General features: G+C 53.8%; 1 protein-coding gene across 1 annotated transcript; it reads right to left on the reverse strand.

The window, feature by feature from the left end:
* Positions 1-1,016: 1,016 nt before the first annotated feature.
* Positions 1,017-14,655, reverse strand: ATP4A (ATPase H+/K+ transporting subunit alpha). The gene is made up of 22 exons (XM_075536675.1): positions 14,644-14,655; positions 14,425-14,550; positions 14,256-14,315; positions 13,253-13,456; positions 12,028-12,141; positions 11,570-11,822; positions 11,080-11,348; positions 10,313-10,511; positions 9,864-9,973; positions 9,607-9,741; positions 9,214-9,406; positions 8,454-8,629; positions 5,957-6,093; positions 5,718-5,868; positions 5,466-5,634; positions 5,220-5,374; positions 3,842-3,965; positions 3,208-3,353; positions 2,240-2,373; positions 1,760-1,861; positions 1,583-1,674; positions 1,017-1,355 (listed from the first exon to the last, which is right to left on the reverse strand). Exons 1-22 carry the CDS (start codon positions 14,653-14,655, stop codon positions 1,327-1,329), a joined length of 3,090 nt encoding a protein of 1,029 aa, XP_075392790.1. The 3' UTR covers positions 1,017-1,326.
* Positions 14,656-20,904: the final 6,249 nt, after the last annotated feature.

Raw genomic sequence — 20,904 nt, forward strand, 5'->3', positions numbered from 1 at the left:
GATGGATCCCCTGACGTCTATGCGGGGAGGTTGTAGCTGTGACATTGATCCAGCTCCCTGGGTCAACTGAAGACTAGTGAACAATTCAAGCCTGCCACCTCTCAGCGACCCTACAGGACAGGCTAGAGCTGCCTGGGAGTTTGCAAGACCAATGCTTTATGGGAGTAGAAGGCCCCATCTTTCTCCCAAGGAGCAGCTAGTGGTTTTGAACTGCTGACCTTGCGGTGAGCAGCCCAGCACACAGCCTGCTGCACCACCGGTGCCCCTTGACCGCTACGTAAGGGACTCAGTTCTCCCCACCTGGCAGGGGTGGTGGCCAGCGATGGAGTGACCTCAGCTTTCATGGAGGCCCCTTCTCCAGTCACCAGTAGATGAGGGGTTGGGGCTGAGGTAGGCCAGTGTGACCAGGTCTGTGGTGTAGTGGTAACACTGGCAGTGAGTGGTCGGACTGATGGGGCAGCTACCATGCTGGGGGAGGCTAGAAACGTGGGCATCACCAGAGACAACAGGGGTGGCGTGGTTCGTGGGCAGACACCCCGGCCCCATCAGGGATACATCATACAGGAAAGTTGGAACGAGAGGCAGCTGGAAAAAGTAGCAGGCAGTGTGGGGAGCGGGGCATTTTCAACCGTGGGAGGGAGGACAGGTGGGTTCCGCCTCCAGGGTTGGACCAAGAGCTGAGTGAGTGGAGCCACCTGTGATGTGGCCAGTGGCCTTCGGATGCAAGAGCAGCCCTCAGAGGGGAGAAGTGCTGAGGAGGAGGGCGTGTGCAGGGCAGGGAGCAGCTCCCGTCACATCCTGACTGCCTTTAGAGCCCCAGACCGTGAGGCTTGTTCCCCCAACATGTGTTGACCAAGAACCCACTACATACTGGACTGTGCTCTGGGCGCTCTGTTCCGAACAGTTCTCCCTTGCCTGTGCGACCCAGTGACAAACAGCCAGGGCCAGGGCACTGTGAGCTGGTTTTATTGCTGGTATGCAGGGCACCTGTGTTCTGGACAATGTTCCGCAATAGCCCTCTTGCCCAGCCCGGGGCACTAAGCAGGTGTGCTTCACCAGGAGCTCCGAGCCTTACTCCCCACCAAAGCCCCACACCACTGGTGGGGCTGTGCCGAGACCAGCTGGGCCAAAGGGGTGCTTCTCCAGGAGGGGCTGGGAACCCCTTTGGGAATGGGGAAGAGGAGTCAGAGTGACCCCAGTAGGGTGACAGAGGAGGTGCTCCCAGGAGTCAGGGTTGCTCAGGTATATTCAGCTCTCCATAGAGGTTCCGGAAGCCCCGTGCCCCACCTGGCTGTGGTGGATGCAGGGGTGAAGGGCGTGGTCCCTCTAGTAATAGAGTTCCTGGTCCCACCAGCCTAGGAGAGAGGAGACACTCAGGCCTGGGAAGCCATCGATCAAGTTTGAGGGAACGCTGGGAGCAGATGGAGATGATCAAGGTTGAGCACCTGGGGCTCAGGGTTCAGCCCAGTGGTGCTCTGACACAGGTTCAAGTGCTCGGGATTAAAGGTTGGAGCAGCTGCTCTGGGAACCTCCCTGACCCGTAGTGACCGCAGTCCCGCAGTCCCCAAGTCCCCATACTCACTGCCTGGACAGCAGCGAACACCAAGTTTCCGCAGCTCATCATAGACGAAGATGAGGAGGCCAAAGGGCATGGGGACCAGCCACCACTGGAACCTGTAGGAATCAGGGAGCTAGCAAGGTGCAGCCCCACCCCCCTCGGGCCGTGCCCAGCCACCCCTACCCCTCGCTGGCCCCTCACCGGATGGGCATGAAGTTGAAGATGTTGGGCATGCCAGGGCAGTAACACAGGAAGCAGCCGATGCACACCTGGAACACGATGGCTGTCACCAGGATCTTATTCCTACAAGAGGACGGGCCAGCCTGGTTCAGAGGCCCAGAGCTGGCCCCATCAGAGGTGTTCTAAACCCCTCACTCTACCTGTGGACACCTGCTCCCTCAGCATTCACTCAGCACTCACTACCATCAGGTCCATTCCAACTCCTAGCGACCCTGTAGGTCAGGGTAGACCTGCCCCTGTGGGTTTCCGAGACTGTTTGTTTATGGGAGCAGTGTCTGGTGGAGTCGAACAGGTGACCTTGTGGTAAGCAGCCCAGCCCATCCTAACCCACGATGCCTGACCCGGAGCCGTCGGAGACAACGAGATGGGAACACAGAGGGAGCCAAGGGGGTGCTAGGGGAGAGACTTGGGGCTGGGGCCGGGCTGGAGCTGGTGGGCCACCTGAAGAAGCCCTGCTGGAAGACGGAGAGGCGCCGCGTCTTGCGGATGAGGACGTCGGCGATCTGGCACATCTCGATGCTGATGAAGAACACAGTGTAGCATGTGTACTGCTGGTATAGACGCTGCCCGAACGTCTGCGGGGCCGGAGGGGACAGAGAAGCCTGAGCTGGGCCTCTCAGCCCTCCTTTCCCTGGCAGCAGAGTGGAGGGACTCGGGGCTGCCAGGGGGCCCAGGAAACCTCCGTTATGCAGAGCCTGTGGCTCGGTGTCTGGGCCCAAGTGGAAGCTGGACCACCCTCACCCAGCAGGGCAGGGGAGCGAGATCTGCCTGGACCCTGGGGAGCCTGGGCGAGGGGGATCCGAATCTTAAGGATGGGTAAAGTCTAGTAGTGACTCCAGGGGCCAGGCAGGTGGCAAAACTGAGTCAGATGGGACTTTGGGGGAAGGAAAGTGCACGACCTAATTAAAGGGAGCGGCCGTTTTCAACACAACGGGAACCAAACCCACTGTCACGGAGTGGATGCTAATTCTCGACCTCATAGGACAGGGTAGAACTGCCCCTGTGGGTTTCCAAGGCTAAATCTTTATGGGACCAGAAAGCCCCGTCTTCCCCCTGCAGTGTGAACTGCCGACCTTGTGGTTAGTAAGCCAACACATGACCCACTGTGCCACCAGGCCTCTGCCACACACCAGCACCTGTGTGTGACATCACGGGATGTAAGGGAGCGGGCAGGGCCTGTTGCCCATCTGAGGTGCCTGCCGGGCGGGGGAGGCCCATGTGCAGCCATTGTCCTCAGAAGCACCAGTTTGGACCTGGAGACATGGTGGGAGAGGCCCCTCATCCCAGAACTGGCCGCGGGCTGGCAGGGAGCCTGAGTGCCTAGGAAGCTTTGGCTTGGCACAGCCACAAACTGGGTGGGTGGCACTGGGCATGAGGGCGTCACTGAACAGAGCCAGGCAGGCACTCACCCACTCCTGGCCATAGCTGTCCTGCAGATCTTGCAGGTGGTGGTCCTCCCACTGTGGCCGCAGCCCCACGCACAGCAGTGGGAACCAGCCCTCCTGGGCCATGGCAGTGAAGTAGTCGGCAAAGCCAGCAAACGACTGGATAGCACCTGAGAGAGAGGCTCGGTGACACAGGGAGGGGCAGGGGCACTCGGTGACAAGAGGTGGAGACCCAAAGGCAGGTACACAGGGAGAGAGACCCAAACACAGAGAAAGAAACACACAGAGGAGCCCGGAGGCCCATGAAGAGGAGCCAGAAGACAGAGACAGAGGGATGGAGCTGGACAGAGACAGGAACCCAGACTGGCAGACACACAGGGTCAAACTCAGGGATATAGAGACGGAGGGAAGAGGGACAAGAGAGATGGATGGAGACACAAGGGATAGAGAAAGACACAGAGAAACACATTCAGGGACACAGAGCTCGAAAGAGCCCCAGAGGCAGGGTCACAGAGGCCAGGCGGCGGGTACGGCACAGACCATCATTGGGCAAACCCAGTCAAAAGGAGACGCTGAGATCCAGAACAATCCAGAGGCCCCAAGGCCGGAGAGAAGCCCCCTTGAGAGCCTCCTTCTCCCTGGCCCTGTGGGCGCTCACCAATCTGGAAGTAGGAATAGGCGGCCAGGGGCTCGTTGACCAATCTGTCACGCTTTGGATTCCGTGGCCGCAGGTGCATGATGTCACTCTCTGCCTTCTCGTAGGCCAGAGATACCGACGGGAACTGGTCGAGGATGGGAAGAAGGAGTCCGGCTAAGGGTTTGCCTGGCCTCCTGTCCCCTGGGCTCTTGTGTTCCCGGGGAGCGGGGGCGATGGGAGACCTGCAGTGCAGTGACCACAGCCTCACGCATGCCTGGGCTGGCTGTCAGGAGGGTTGGCATGCTCAGTCAGTCCTACATTTGTGTCTTGATGTCTGTCCAACTCTATCAGAATGCCTCCTTAGCTGCTTTTTCTCTGTCTGCCTCTGGGTAGCCTGGTCTCAGTCTCCCTCCCCACCCCCTTTCTTTCCTCTCTCTCTCTTCATCCCTCCTTCCATCTCTACCTCCTTCTGGTTCTCTCTCCCTCCCCCAACTCTTGGGGGTTCTCCATTCTTAGCTCTGCACCCCCACCCCCACACACCCCACCGACCCCGCTCTGCCTTTGTATGTGTCTCTGTCTCTCTGACACACCCTAGCTCCGTGTGTGTGTGTGTGTGTGTGTGTGTGTCTACCTCTTATCTCTCTGTGTCCCTGTGCCTCCTCCCAAACCACTCCCTCGTCCAACTGCAACTCCGGTGCGAGAAGAGCCTGTTCTCAAGCGACGGCCTGGCCATGGCCTGTGCACCAACACTCTTCCCCTGCCTTTCCGCGGGCAGCTCCCTCACCTCTTTCAGGTCCTGGTTCAAATGTCACCTTCTCAAGGAGGCCTTCCCTAAACCAAACCAACCGCACCGGGCCGATCCGACCCAGAGTGACCTAACATTCAGTCACCACTTATACCAGGTCATGGGCACAGCTCTGCAGACCTTGACGCCAACACTAAAACTCCCAACACACTGCCATCGCGTCGATTCTGATTCCTGGGGACCCGATAGGGTAGGCCTGCCCCTGTGGGTTTCCGAGACTGTAACTCTTCACGGGAGTAGAAAGCAGAGCAGCTGGTGGTTTCAAACTGTGGACCTTGCAGTTATAGCAGCCCAACTCGTAACCACTCAGCCACCAGCGTGAGTCAACGACCACGTGTGCTTGGCGCTAGACAGGGCCATGGGGTGGGATTGAGTCCCATGGCATTGCATCTGGCTGCCTCGGGGGCCCTGTTCTGAGTCTATCTGGCAGTGTCTATCTGTCTGTGTCTATGTAAGGCTATCTGTCTGTGGTCCAAAGCTGGCCAGTGAAGTCCCTGTGTGGCCCCATGTTCTCACATCTGACTGGGGTGTCCCGCGGCACCCTGTGTGCGTGTGGCCACTGGGTGAGTGGGAACGGCGGGGCGGAGGACTCACGATGTCGGTGCAGAGTTCTATGAAGAGGATGGTGATGCACCCAAGGGGCAGGGGCACGCTGACTGTGATGTAAATGAGGTAGGGTGTCAGCTCAGGGATGTTCTTGGTCAGTGTGTAGGCGATGGACTTCTTCAGGTTGTCAAAGATCAGCCGGCCTGCGAGGAGACAGCAAGCGCCTGAGCCTCCTTGCCACCTGCATCCTCCCAGGCTCACGCCACCTGGACCCCTTCCAGGCCCAGTCCGAACCCTGCTCCACGCCGGTCACGATGGAGGCGAAGTTGTCGTCCAGGAGGATCATGTCCGCTGCGTTTTTGGCAGCGTCGGAGCCGGCGATACCCATGGCCACCCCGATGTCTGCCTTCTTCAGGGCTGGGGAGTCATTCACACCGTCCCCTGTCACAGCCACGATGGCTCCCTGCAGGTAGGGAGGGGGTCAGCCCAAGGCCAGCCCATGGCATCCATCTGCCCACCCTCCTCAGCCAGGCATGAGGTTCGCACCAGTCGTTGGCAGCTCTCCACTATCACCAGCTTCTGCTGGGGGCTGGTACGGGCAAACACCATCTCAGGGTGGGTACGTAGCACCTCAACCAGTTCTGATGGGTCCATGTCCTTCAGCTGCATGCCGTTGATCACGCAGGCACGGGCATCCCTGGGGAGGGAGGGAGATGAGAAGGTCTTACAAGGGCCTCAGCCTTAATGGGGCGTGGGAGATGGGGGAGAGATGGGTGGGGACTTACTTTCTATTAACTTGGTCCACGGGCACGCGGAGACGGGCAGCAATGTCCTCCACCGTCTCACTGCCTTCGGAGATGATGCCCACACTGGCTGCGATGGCCTTGGCTGTAATGGGATGGTCCCCTGTCACCATGATCACCTGTCGGGGTAACCAAGAAACTTGACCATTTTAGGTCAGTCCAATTTTCCATCCACACTTAGGATACCTGCTGATAGGCTCACTCACTTATTCAACCAGTCATGACCACCTTCTGAGTGCCAAGGGTATAATAGGGTGAAAATAGATAAAAGTCCTAATAAAATGAATCACACCTACTTCTCATTTATCGGCTGTCTCATTAACTGACATTTTCCATTACAATAGTAAAAATCTACTAATATCTAATATTTTTCACATTAACGACATACTCTGGCAGTACTGAACCACCGAGGTACAAGGTGAGAGTAACAGTAATGTACTAGTGTGATTCAGCAGTTATGTATTGATGTAAGTTGGCAGCTGTGTAATGATATGTATCTTTCATTTTGTGATCTGATCTAGCCATCCTCCATTTTTTTAATAACACCAATTTCCAATTTCTAATAATACCAATTTCCACATGGTCTTAACCAGTGAGATAAGTGAGAAGTGGGTGTTGTTACCGTTATTGACCGCTGTCGCCCAGCTGGTGCCCAACACTCACAGTGTCAGTGTTTCATATATGATCAGATGCAGACTGAACTGCTGTGACAAGTAGTGTTTTCAGTGGCTTAAAAGTTTTTCAGAATGGATTGCCAAGCCTTTCTTCCAAACCCAGTAATCTGGAAGTGCCACTTCCCCCTGTTGAACATCATGGCAGCACACAAGTCCCCAATGAAAGATGAACAGTGACTGGAAATTGAATCTGGATCTCCTAAATGGATGATGAGAAGTCTACCACTTCCATACATGCCACATATGTTAGAAGGTAAAATGTGCTAAAAATTTTTTTAATTAAAAAAAGTAAATAAAACTGCATAAAGGGGATGTAAGTGTTAGATGAAGAAAGAAGTGGTTCAATTTTAAGTTCATTATGAGTTGGAATCAACTCAGTGGCAATGGGTTGGGTTTGGTTGAGTTGGGTTGGATTGGGTTTGGCTAGGTAGGGTTGGGTTGAGTTGGGTCAGGTTGGGTTGGGTTGATTGAATTGGGTTGGGTTAGTTTGGGTTGAGTTGGGCTTTACTAGGTTGAGTTGGGTTGGGTTAGTTTGGGTTGAGTTGGGCTTGACTAGGTTGAGTTGGGTTGAGTTAGTTTGGGTTGAGTTGGGCTTGACTAGGTTGAGTTGGGTTGAGTTAGTTTGAATTGAGTTGGGCTTGACTAGGTTGCATTGGGTTGAGTTGGGTTGCGTTAGTTTGGGTTGAGTTAGGCTTGACTAGGTTGCGTTGGGTTGAGTTGGGTTGCGTTAGTTTGGGTTGAGTTGGGCTCAACTAGGTTGCATTGAGTTGAGTTGGGTTGGCTTTAGTGGAGCCCTCATTGAGAAGGTGACACCTACACAAAGAATTGAAAGAGATGAGGGAGTTGACCATGTGAAAATCTGGAAGAAGAGTTCCCATGGCTGGGAAACAGGCCGTGTGAAGGCCCTCCATTGAGAATGTACTTGACTGTGAGAGGAACCACACATAGGCATGCCTAGAGAGGAGTGGAAGAGAGAGGACTAGGGAATAAGCTTAGGAGGATCATAGGAACCAGCTCTTTTAGGGCCTTAGGGACCATGGAAAAGACTTGAGCATTGTTTGCTGAGTATCTGCTGCCCTACTCTTGATTTGTCTTTGAAGAACCACTTCTCCTCCTGCCCCTTAGTAAAGAGTGCTAAGTAACTCAGACTGGCAATCCAGGTATTCCATCCCACAGGCCACAGTAATTGGCCTGGGACAGGCAATGACCCAGCTTGGAGCCACTACTACAGAGGTAGTACCAATCTCTGGAGAAGGATATCTTGCTTGGTAAAGTAGAGGGGCAGCAACAAAGAGGAAGACCATCGACAAGAGAGATTGACCCAGTGGCTGCAGTGATGGGCTCAAACATAACAAGTGGGAGGCTGGTGCAGGGTGGGCAGTGTTTCGTTCTGCTGCACATGGGGTCACTGTGAGTCGGAACTTATTTGACAGCACCTAAAATAACACCAAAGAGATACTCTTTTTCTGTGGGGTGGCTAAACAGACGGGATGTAAATGAGAGCTGCTAAGAAGATCCTTTTTGTCCCCTCCCCTCAAAAATAAAACTAGCACTTGAAAATAAAGCCTACAAAGAGAAAAAGGGAGCTGCAGCCTGAAGAAAGACAAATTGCTAATGAAATGTCATGGTGTTCCTGGATCAAGCTATGCCTGAAACCTCCTTCTCCAGGGCTTTTCAGTTTCCCCTTTTCTGGTCAGGCCAGTTTCTTATCAGGCACTATAGCCCCGTTTCTGGTCAGGCAGGGCTTCTTATTATCCCTGCATACTCCACCCTCACCATCACCTGGGCCTCTCCCAGTGGCATACCCGGATGCCGGCTGTGCGGCACTTGAGCACAGCATCAGGAACAGTGGCTCGGGGTGGGTCTATCATGGATACGAGTCCCGCAAAGCAGAGGTTGCTGGTTGGAAAGTTCATGGCATCCGTGTCAAAGGCATAGCCCGGTGGGTAGTCCTTCTCACTCAGGTAGAGTTGGCAGAAGCCTAGCCAGGAAACAGAGAGGTCAGAAGGGAGTCCTGTGAGGAGCCAGGAGATGAGTTCTAATGTATTGAGCTGCTAGCCCTAAAGTCACCAGGTTCGAACCCACCAACTTCTCCCAGAGAGAAAGATGAGGCTTTCTGGCCCTGGAAAGCTTTACAGTCTTGGAAACCCACGGGGCCGTTCTAGTCTGTCCTAGAGTCACGGTGGGTCTGAATTGACTTCGTGGCAGTAAGTTTCTTTTTTGGAGGGTGGTTTATTTTATTTTATCGTTTGGTGCGCCTCTTGCCAAGTGGCACGCAGCAAGTTAAGTGATGGATCCAGAACTGGATCCAGAATTAAGGAAGGTCAGGGGCAAGTCAAGGATGTGGAAAAGCAGGTTGAGGAAGGTCAAAGGGGTAACAAGGAGTTCTGAAATTGCGGTGCGGGATCACCAGGGGAGCGGGCCAGGGTTCGGGGCAGGAATGGAGACTAGTCAGGGGTCAGAACTGAGATGGAGAAATCACAGGTGAGTGTGCACCCTGGTCACCCTGTCAGCCCGGGTCCCATGCGCCCTGGCGCCCCGATCCACCCTGCCCGGGGGTCTCACCCAGCACACGCTCGCCCAGGCCCCCCAGGCTGAGGTAGGCCGTCTGGAAGGCCTCCCGCCACTGTTCATCCAGCGGTAGCTCCTGGCCCTTGATGAGGATGGAGCTGCAGCGCTCCAGCACGCGCTCGGGGGCGCCCTTCATCACCAGCACGTGTCGCGGGTCCCGAGGGTCCTCCAAGGTGTGGATGGACAGCTGCAGGCGGGAAGTGGGCAATGGGGTGGGGCGGGGGTGGGGCGGGAGCGCACCTGGGCTTCTCTAGAAGGGCTTGGGGCTGGACCGTGTAGGCGAGCAGGCGGCTGCAGGAGCTGCCTGGCCATTGGTGGGATTGGGAGGTGGGCGGGGACTGAGAGGGCGGGGCTCTGTAGGGGGCGTGGTCGAGGAGGTGGTCGCACCTGGAACTTGTTGGTGGAGTTGAAGGGGATCTCGCAGACTTTGGGGAAGCGCTCGCGGTAGCCCATGGCATTGCCCAGCGTCAGCTCCGAGAACTTGAGCAGCGCCGTCTCGGACGCATCCCCGATGACGATGCGCTGGCATCAGGGAGCAGGGTCAGGGGCGATCTCGGAGGCACACCAGGCTCCCGGTGTCCCCCGGAGCAACACACACACACACACACACACACACACACACACTCATACACACACACACTCACCTTGGGCACCGGCACCGCGTCCTGGCCCGACTTGAAGGCGGCTCGGTTGCACAAGGTGAGCACGCGGCACAGCGCCCTCCACGTCTCGGACGACTGATCAAAGGTCTGCCCTGGAGGCCAGGCGTTGGGGCTGGAGCCCAGAGGGGGATCCACGCGCCCGCCCCAGCCCCGATCCCTCCCCTGAAGGGAGGCCTGCGACCCTCCTCCAGACCTGCCATCCCACCCCCGCCTCATACACAGAGAGAACCTTCTCCCCAGACCCAATATCCAGCCTAGAGTAAGATGGACACTGGGCCTCCGCTCAGACCTGACCCCACTCCTGGGCCCTGAAGCTAGCTTCTCCCCAGAGCAGGTCTAACAAGCTACCCCCACGTTGAGGACCCTCTGGGGTCCCTTCCCGGTTTCCACCATCGCCCTAATGCGGCAGCGAGAGGCCGCCCGGGCCCCACCTGACTGGTCCTCCGTGGTGTCTGCCGAGTGGATGTGGTTGTCAAACCACAGGTGGGACACCGTCATGCGGTTCTGCGTGAGGGTGCCGGTCTTGTCGGAGCAGATCACGGACGTGGAGCCCAGCGTCTCCACGGCTTCCAGGTTCTTGACCACGCAATTCTTGCTGGCCAGCCGCTTGGCCGTCAGGGACAGGCAGACCTGGGCGGAGTGAGTCAGGCTTCTGCCCACCTTGGCTCCTCCTCCCACTTCCCTCTCTCAGGGTGTCCAGGACTCACCTGCCCCAGCCACGGAGGAACGCCTTCTGAGCAAGCCAGCCTGTCTCAGCCTTGCCTCCAAGCCTTGATGTCTACCCAGAATGCCTTCACCAATCTGCCCCCTGTAGCCAGGCCTCTCTGCCAGCTGCCCCAGTTACGAAAGTTCCCTTATCAACAGACTCATTCCTCCCGGCCTGTCTCAGGTTTGGGGCTCACTGTTAAAGACCCCTTACCTGCTGGCTACCCACTGCCCACACTGGCCCCAGCCTTCTCTGATCAAGGGCCCTGCCTGTTCATCTCTGAGGCCTTCCTGACCACAGAGCATGGCCAAGAGTGAATGTCTCCTGGTGGCTGGCTGGCTGGAGAGCTGGGTGGGTGAAAGGATGAGTGGATGGAGACATGGGAGAGGTTAAAAGATAGAGAGGGGGATGGGTGGAGCCTGAGTGGATATCCAAACAGACGGAGAGACCTTGTAACTCCCTGCACCTCTTCTCCTGCCTGCCCAAACTCACCGTGACGGTAGCCAACAGCCCTTCGGGGACATAGGCGACCACAATGGCCATGAAGAAGACCATGGCCCGCAGGAAGGTGTAGCCAATGCACATGGCCACCACAAAGAAGGTGGCCCCGAAGAGGATGGCCAGGCCGGCGATGATGTCCACAAAGTGCTCGATCTCAATAGCAATGGGCGTCTTCTCATTCTCCACTCCTGACGCCAGGGTCGCAATGCGCCCAATGATGGTGCGGTCGCCGGTGTTCACCACCAGGCCCTGGGCGGTACCTGCGGGGAACCAACAGCACTTGTGACTCAGAGTGGGGTAGGGGGGGGGTGCAGCCAGGGGGGGGGGCACCTGCAGCGTGAGCTGAAGGAGGGCACAGTGAGGAGAGCTAGAGGGGTAGTGTGGCCTGGGTTGGATGATGGGAAACGGAGGCAGCGTGGCCCCAGAAGAGATGGCAGTAGTGTGGGTTGTTGGGGAGGCAGGCAGGGGGTTCCTCACGGACCCTCAAGACACATGGTAGAGAAGAAGGCGATGTTGCGAGTCTCCAGGGGGCTGTCGTGCGTGCACTCCGGTGAGCGGGTCTGTGGCTCAGACTCGCCAGTCAGCGAGGAATTGTCCACCTTGCAGCCCTGGGCCGCCAGGATGCGGATATCAGCCGGCACTCGGTCCCCGCCTTTCATCTCCACCAGATCTCCCACCACGAGCTGGTCTGCGTTGATCTGGAACTTGTCCCCATCTCGGATCACAGTTGCTTGCTGAGGGGGGGGACAGGTCCCACAGTTGTGGAGGGTACTAAGTATAGGGTCATGGGGCTATGGGAAGGTGAAAAACTGGGATCATGGGAGAGCGGAGAGCCTATGGGGAGAGTTCATGTCCATGGATGAAGGGCTAGTTGACTCTGATGGGTAATAGGAGCCCACAGAGATTTCAGAGGGTCAGCCTGGGATTGTTTGGGCTCACCTGGGGTACAAGGTTCTTGAAGCTGGCAATAATGTTGGTGCTCTTAAACTCCTGGTAGTAGCCAAAGCAGCCTGTGACCACCACCACAGCGATGAGGGCCAGAGCCAAGTACAGCTGGGAGCGGCAGAGGGGACAGGAGTTATGCACAGGGCCTGGCAGTGGCCTGCACAAGACACAAGGCTCCTTGGGCCTTTAGCATTCTCTGGGTCACCCTCAAAGTCCCCCCTCTCCCACCCCTGCCGCTGCTGGTGGGCTGCAGGTGCTTTTCCACGTGCCCTCGGCCTCTCTGCCCCCACGTTCTTCAGACCCACAATCAACTGGCTGGTGTTCTAAGTGCCTGGCCCCTGAGTCCTCAGTCTGCCATGTTCCAAGCCCCATGTCTTATGACTTGTGCCCCATGTCGTCATGTACCTGAGTTTCATGTCCCCTTTTGCAACGTCCTCCATGTCTTTCATCCCATGTCCACTCCCCTGGGTCCCTGATTCCCTACATCCCCTGTGCCTCAAGTTTCATATTTGGTGTTTCCCATACTCTTCTGCCATCTTGTGTTAGGTCTGTGCCCAGCAGTCTATGTCTTTACGTCTCCATTCCCAAGTGTTTGTGCCCGGTAGACCTCACGGTCCATAGCCTGTGTCCTTCATGATCAATATCTTCATGCCCCAAATCTCAAATCCCCCATATGCAATATCTCCTTATGTCCCCACCCTATGTCCTCTGTCCTATGACTGGTCAGGCCCCTGTCCAGTGTTACAAGCTGTCCCTAGTTCTCCGTGTCACCCGTTCTTATCCCTACCACAGATCTAGTGTCTCCGTGTGATACATTTCCACATCTTCTATGTCTCTTCATTTCCATATTGACCGTCTTGTGTCTCCCCATCTCCTGGCTCTTTGTGGCCCCGGTGGCCCCCCTGTCAGAGTCCCACTTGCCCCTGTGCCTGTGTCCTTGACTGGTTTCATGTCCTGTGTCTTAAGTATTGAAACTCATGTCATTCTGCCTGCCCCCTATTGGAGACTCCCAATGTCCCCTATGCCCTGTGTGTCCTTGGATGATCCGTTCTATGTCCAGATGCTCTCTGTCCCCCAGATCCATGTCTTATGACTGCATCTCCTTGTCTGTAGACCTTTAATTCGATGCCCGCCTTCTGTTGAGTCCCATGCTGAATGTCCTCTTGTCCTCCAGGCCCCATTGACTGCCATCCGCCCTTCCCCTGAACCAGCCACTCACATTGTCATCAGTGGTAAGGTCACCCTCACTGGCCTGGATGCCAAAGGCAATGAGGCAAATGGCAGCAGCCACCCACATGAGGCACTGCAGACCACCTGCCAGCTGCCGCGCAAACTTGACGTACTCCGGGGTCCCCTTCGGTGGCCTTAGCGCATTTGGCCCATCTCGCAGCAGTAATTCAGCTGCCAGGCTGGTGGAGAGGCCCTGAGGACAGGGACAGATGGCGGTGGTTTCAGAGGACTCTGCTCTCACCAGAGGCCTCTCACAGAATGGGATGGCTGTCACCTCTCTCTCTCTCTCTCTCTCTCTCCTTTATCCCTTTCCATCTGCTCTCCTCCATCTGTCTCTTTCCCCTTCGTTCTCTCTCCATCTCTCTGTTCCTCCTCCTCCTTCCTTTCTGCCCTCTCATTTTCTTCTCTGTCCTTTGTCTGCCCCAGTCTCTCTGTGTGTGTCCTCATTGCCTCCGTCTCTGCCTCTCTCTTTCTTATTCCATCTCTCTCTAACTCCATCTCTGACCTTTTCTCTCTAATGCTTTTTCTCCTTTCTCTCTCTCTCTCTCTCTCTCTCTCTCTCTCTCTATATATATATATATATATATATATATATATATATATATATATATATATATATATATATATGTATGTATGTATATATGTCACATAAACACACACGCATACACATACACATACCTAGGGAGCCTTTGGGTCGCCATGGGCTATGCATTGAGCTGCTAACGACAAGGTCAGCACTTTGAACCTAACAGCTGCTCTGTGGGAGAAAGGAGAAACTTCCTGCTCCCCTAAAGATGAAAAGTCTCAGAAAGCCCAAGAGGCAGTTGGACCCTAGTGGTCCTATAGGATCCCTGTGAGTCAGAATTGACTTCGTGGCAGCAGCCAGGTGTCTCACCCCCGTCTCTGTCTCTGGGACACAAGCCCTCCCCCTGTGTCTGTGGGCCTCTTTCTCTCCACCTCTCCCGCCATACTCGTTCACCGCCCCGGCTCACCTTGGTGGCGCTGGTCTTGTACTTCTGTTCTAGTTCGGTCACGGACAGCTGGTGGTCGTTCTGGATGGAGGGCAGCAGGCGCTCACGCTCCGGCCCTCGCCCGCCAGCCCCCGGCCCACCCGGCCTTATTCAGCCCCCCCCCCCCCCGCCCCACCAGCCCCCGGCTCACAATCTCAATCTCCTTCTTCATGCCCTCCAGCTTGTCCTTTTTCTTGCCTCCGCCGCCACCACCGCCCTTCTTGGTCATCTTGGCTGAGTCCGAGCCCAGCTCCACTGAGTACAGCTCGTAATTCTCCTGAGGGGCATAGGGCAGAGGACAGGCGTCAGAGAGGCATCCTGTCCCACTGGACTCGCTGGCCCCCAGCCCCAACCCTTGGGCCCCACGCACTGTCTTGCCCATGGTGCCTGGTGCGTCTGCCCTCCTTTGCCTAGGGAGAGCCTGGGGTCGGGGCCAGCCCTAATATACCCAAGGGTAGAAGGGGAGGAGCAGCACCGGCTTGATTACAGTTGGTTACTGGGCTCCGGAGGGTGACCTTCAGGGCTCAGCGGCTTACGCATTCCCCACTGAACCTGCCCAGACTCCACAGCGCTTCCCCTCCTGGTGCTGCTGAGACCAGCGACCTGCTGGGCACACCCATAGCAAGAAGAGTGACCACGCCATGCTCACCATACTCTGAGAAGAGGCTTTTGCCTATGTTGCTTGCCCTGGGTCCCCAAACTAGACTAGACTAGACTAGAGCTGGGGCTCAGAGCTGGGGTGTGGGCTGTGTGTGGGGCACTGGAGGAGGGGTTTGCTCACAAGGGTCCCTGTGGGGGCTGTGGGGTTCTGGGCGGCCCATGTGCTGGGTTCTGTGCACCGTGCAGTACTCAGCTTGCTTCATGAGCTCCTCTGTGCAGTTAAGCTCTCCTACCAGCCCCACTGCACAGAGGGGGAAAACAAGGCACTGACGTTCAGGACTCTGCCGAAGGTCACGGTGGCTAAGCATCAAGGGAGAGGATTGTTTGTCCGTGTTCACGTCCCCAGAGCCTGGCTCTTGGATGGTACCATCAAGAGAGAAAAAAAAAATCCAGATTTCCCAGCAGGAGCCGTGTCTATGCCATGCTCAGCACGTATGTGGTCGTGCCCGTTCCCATTGTGCAGGGGGTGGAACAGAGTCCCGGGGATATTGAAGTGGGGCGAGGAGGACCAGCTGCTCTCAGTGCTCCTGACCTGCCCGGACAGCAGCACTGAGGACAAGGGATGTGTTCAAAGGTCCTGGCGAGAGCATGGGAGCATGTCTGAGGTCTAGGAACCCCTGGCATGACCCCCCCAGGCAGGGACCTTTGTGGGCACCAGTGAGAGGCCGAGCTGGCAGAATGGCAGAGTCCTTTGGCCTCATAGGGCGGAGGTGTGTCCCGGGTGTACTTGATAAGATAGTCCCCTGGGTGATACCCTTCTCGTCTCGGGCAGGTCACCTGGGAAAGTCAAAGCTGTTGGGCAGCCCCGGTTCCTCCACTTGACCACAGGACGCTGAGAGAGAAGGCAGCTCTGGCAGTGAGAGAACTTGCTCCCCGGGTGAGCGCCATCTCTCTCGGAGCTCCTGTGTGTAAAGCTGCCTGTGTCCCTGTTCCCAATCCGGGTCAGAAACACCACCCCCAGAGCGGAAGTTTCTAGGAACCTGCCTCTTGCCCCCATCTCTTCTCTCATTTCCACCGGCACTGGCTTTACCACGCTTTATACAAGCCAAGGGCATTCCTACATCAGGGACTTTGCACTCACAGTCTGCCCGGTGACCACTTCATAGAGAGATGCTCAGCTCTTTTCACAGCTCCTTCCAGTCTCTCTCAAACATCCCCTCTTCAGAGAAGGCTCCCTGTAATACTGCACCCCACCCCGCTATGCCCCACCCCCTCACCCTGCTTTCTTTACACCCCTGCCCCAACGGTGGCACTTTTTAAAGACGATCCAAAGCCAAACCCCACTCCCTGTCCTCAAGTCAATTCTGACTTATGGCGAACAGAATAGGACTGACCTTGTAGGTGTGCGATACTGTAACCTTTAACAGGAGTGGGAAGCCTCGTCTTTCCCTCCTCACATCAGCTGACCTGGTGGTTAGCAACTCAAGGCATAACTCGCTGTACCCCCAACACCCCTCCTTAAGGTAAAGAACCCAGAAACCCACACAACAGGACCGATAAACAACACCGTGGTAAATGAAGGAAAAAACGTTGTCAAGGACTTCACTCTGCATGGAATCACAATCAATCGACACCCACGAAACGGGTCATGAAGAAATCAGGCAACATGTTGCATTGAGCTCATCTGCTGCCATGGCCTCTCTAGAGAAGAGATGTCCCCTAAGGATATGGTGCTTTCAACGGCCTCAGGGGCCTCTGTAAGCTGGATAGTCAATAAGGATGACTGAAGAAAAACCGATGCCTCTGAATGATGGTGTTGGTGAAGAATATTGAATACACATGGGTTGCCAAAAGAACAAACAACTCTGTCTTGAAAGAAATGTGGCCAGAACGTGCCTTAGAAGGAGGAGGGTGAGACTTTGTCTCATGTGCATTGGACACGTCATCAGAAGGACCAGTCACTGGAGAAGGCTGTCTGTCGTGCCTACCTCGTAAAGCACGTCTGCGAAAAAGCCCTAACCCTAACTCTAAACTTAACACAAAAGATAAACTCAGACACATGCAAACACGAACACACACACACCACAGCTAGGGCTGACACGCAGCTAAAATAAAACCAAACCAAAAGCACTGCCATCGAGCAAATTCACACTCATCTCCACATGATACAGCTAATTAAAGGAGTTGAGACACTGCCGTCTCTATTGGTAAGCAATCCCTGCCTACCAGAGTGGCCCCACCCTCAGTGGCCCCAGATCCTCCCACATCCAGCCACTTGAAGGGGATGCCTGGTTCGACCTGATCCAACACCTGCCCCCTTGGCTTGTCAATCTCATCTAATAGCTGAGAACTAAATATTTGAGATGGTACCCAAGTTCTGCATCTCCGAGGGGTCTTTGTTGGCTCTGTTTATTCTATGGCTCGATGTTCAAGCTACAATAAGGGAGGTGGTCACAGAGGTGAAATCTGGACAGAGTGGGAAGTGCCCCAGTGTCTTTCCATCCTTTGGGTGGACATCAGGTAGACTGCAGAGTGCCATTTTCAGCCGATGAGAAATTCTCTCCCTTTTCTGTGCCCGACATTAAGCAGTAAGCTTGCTAAGGCACAAAGACGTCTCGCACAGCTTGACACTGTCCATTTACCACGGCAGCGCAAGATTTCTCTAAGCCTGGGCCACACAGATCAGCACCAGGCTTTCTTTTTAGAAGCATTAAAGGTCGGAATTCTTTTTTTGTTTTTTCCTGACAAAGAGGGTGTAGGGGACACCCTACTGACTAATTGGGTCTTTTTTTTTTATTATAATTTTTTATTAAGGCAACTTTGGACATGAAGATGCTTAGGACACAGTCCCTAAAATTAAGGAGTTTAGAGACTTTTGATGTGCCTTTTTTTTTTTTTAAACAATTTATTGGGGCTGATACAATTCTTTTCACAGTTCATACATATACATACATCAATTGTATAAAGCACATCTGTACAGTCTTTGCCCTAATCATTTTTTTCTCTTTTCTTCTTTTACATTTTATTAGGGACTCCAACAACTCTTACCACAATCCATACATATACATACATCAATTGTATAAAGCACATCCATACATTCCCTGCCCCAATCATTCTCAAGGCATTTGCTCTCCACTTAAGCCCCTTGCATCAGGTCCTCTTTTTTTTCCCCCCTCCCTCCCCTTTCCCCCCTCCCTCATGTGCCCTTGGTAATTTATACCTCGTTATTTTGTCATATCTTGCCCTATTCGGGGTCTCCCTTCCCCCCTTCTCTGCTGTCCCTCTCCCAGGGAAGAGGTCACATGTGGATCCTTGTAATCAGTTCCCCCTTTCCAACCCACTCACCCTCCACTCTCCCAGCATCGTCCCTCACGCCCTTGGTCCTGAAGGTATCATCCACCCTGGATTCCCTGTACCTCCAACCCTCATATGTACCAGTGTACAGCCTCTGTCCTATCCAGCCCTGCAAGGTAGAATTCGGATCATGGTAGTTGGGGGGAGGAAGCATGCAGGATCTGGGGGAAAGCTGTGTTCTTCATCGATACTACCTCACACCCTAGTTAACCCATCTCCTCTCCTAAGCCCCTCTATGAGGGGATCTCCATTGGCCGACACTTGGGCCTTGGGTCTCCACTCTGCACTTCCCCCTTCATTTAATATAATATATATATATACACATACATATATACATATACACATATATACACATACATACACACACTTATATCTTTTTTTTTTTTGCATGATGCCTTATATCTGGTCCCTTGGGCACCTCGTGATCGCACTGGCCGGTGTGCTTCTTCCATGTGGGCTTATTTGTTTCTGAGCGAGATGGCCGCTTGTTCACCTAATTGGGTCTTAAAGAGGAATTTGAATAAGAATCTCCTGGCACTTCAACTCTACAGATCCTTAGGGACTCCCAGCTCTTTACAAGGCCTAATGGGATCCCACACTTTCTCCTTTCGTGCTTTAGAAACCAGTCCACCCAAGCCTTCTGTTTTTGTTTGTTTGTTTGTTTGTTTGTTTGTTTCTACAAAATAATCATTTTAAGAGCCTGGCATATAGTGTTCCATTTGGTTGGAACATACACTCTGCCTCTTCCCCATGTTCAACTGCTCTTTTGTATTGGGGTTCGGTTCAGACGGTCCTTCCTCCAAGAAAAGTTCTTGGGTCACCCACCAGGCTGAGTTGGGTACCTTCCCTGGGCTCCCACGCGCCCTTAGGCTTCCCTACCACAGCCCAGACCACTCTGCCCTGTCACTGTTGGGTGATATTTCATCTACCTCCGTGGACTCTGTCGGGACAAGACCCAGGCTGGCTCAGTCACCCCTGTGTGCCCTGTATTGCCTACTCTAGAGCCAGCCAAGACGGGCCTCAGGAAATGTTTGCTGAGTTAAAGAACTCATTGTGACCGTGACTCTTGATGTGTGTTTACGTCTCTCTGATAAGATAGTGGATCCAGCAATGCCCTTCACCTCCTGAGGATGTCACCCCCTCTGAGCCCTGAACCCTGAGAAGCTTAAAAATGGGGCTTGGAAGGGAAGGACTTTCTCTTCAAGTCAAGGATTGGATCAGACACTGTATCAAGGTTGGGGGGTGGGGTGGGGAGGGAGGCAAGATCTGGCTCCCAGCTTAGCTGAACTGGCAGCCAAGTCTCCTGTGTTCCATTCCTCTCCTACCTTAGTCCAGTTGGGAAAGGTGAGTCAACCTGGGCCCTGAACCTCCTTAGGAAATTGACAGATCCTCCTGGTTCTGGAATCTTAAACCCATATCCAAACTCGACCCCTCTCTTCATTCTCCTCTGTCCCACCCTGGTTCGGCCTCCATTCTCTCCTACCTGGATTATCACAGCAATCTCCTCCTGGTTTCCCTGCTCAGACTCTGATCCCCCAGTCTGGTGGACATAAATTATTGACCTTTCAATAAGTAAGAAAATTTGAAAAGTATGTTAGAAAGTGATGGGGTGGGAGAAAGTGAAGAGGGTCATATGGCGGCAAGGACTAGAGAGTATCTGTGGTTACAGTTTTAATTAGGCTGCTTAAAGAAGCCTCACTGGGAAGACAACATTTGAATGAAAAACTTAATGGAGTTAGGGAAGGAGTCCTACAGATATCTGAGGAAAGAGCCTCCCAGGAAGACCAAACAGTTAATCCAAAGACACTAAGGTAAGAGTCTGATTGCTGTGTCTGAAGAATCGCAAGGAGCCCAGCGTAGCTGAAATCAAGTGAGCAAAGGGGAGACTGGGAAGAGGTGAGATCAGGAAGGTGGTAGCACCAGGGACCAAAGACATTACTTTTGCCCAATGTGAGGTAGCACTGGAGGGTCCGTACCTGACCAGGTGTCTGCAGACTCCTTCTGGTTGCAATTCTGGTTGCATTCTATCTGTAGATCGCTTTGGAGTAGGAGTGATCATTTTCACAATGTTGAGTCTTCCATTCCATGAGCATGGTATATTCTTCCATTTATGTAGGGCTCTTGGTTTCTTATAATAGTGGCTTGTACATCTCAGATTATATTTGTTCTTTAGTAACAACCAAATGAACCACAAACAAACCAAAGCAATCAATCAATTTATTTCTAAATACCTCGTCTTTTGTTTGGCTACTGCAAATGGTCTTGTTTTTCTGGTTTTCAGAGTTCTCTTTGTTAATGTTAATCAAGAATGGGTATTGGATTATGTTAAATATCTTTTCCGCAGTAATTGTTATTACTGTGTAATTATTCTCCTCTGTTTTATTTATGCACCGGATTTCATTTATTGTTTTCTGTTTTTAACAGTTTTATTGACATTTAACTCACATACCATACAATTCAATGGTTCAAATATGTTTTAGAGAGTTGTACAATCATCACTACAATAAATTTTAGGACAATTTCTTCATTGTTGTGCCTATTATTGTTAGCTCCCCATTACCCCCAAGCTCCTTTACCATGATCCTAAGAAACTATTCATCTAGTTACTGTTTCTATAGATTTGACTATATGTATTTTATATAAAGAAAATAATATTTTTAAATCATTTTATTAGGGG

Source organism: Tenrec ecaudatus, chromosome 18 (assembly GCF_050624435.1).
Source record: "Tenrec ecaudatus isolate mTenEca1 chromosome 18, mTenEca1.hap1, whole genome shotgun sequence".
NCBI lineage: Eukaryota > Metazoa > Chordata > Mammalia > Afrosoricida > Tenrecidae > Tenrec > Tenrec ecaudatus.

Excerpts from the sequence above, each read along its gene's own strand:
- ATP4A (XM_075536675.1), bottom strand. Across the intron at positions 9,742-9,863 it reads ACGCGGTGCCGGTGCCCAAG|CGCATCGTCATCGGGGATGC; the intron begins GTGAGTGTGTGT and ends CCCTGATGCCAG. Across the intron at positions 1,356-1,582 it reads TGTTCGCTGCTGTCCAGGCA|GCTGGTGGGACCAGGAACTC; the intron begins GTGAGTATGGGG and ends CCTCTCTCCTAG.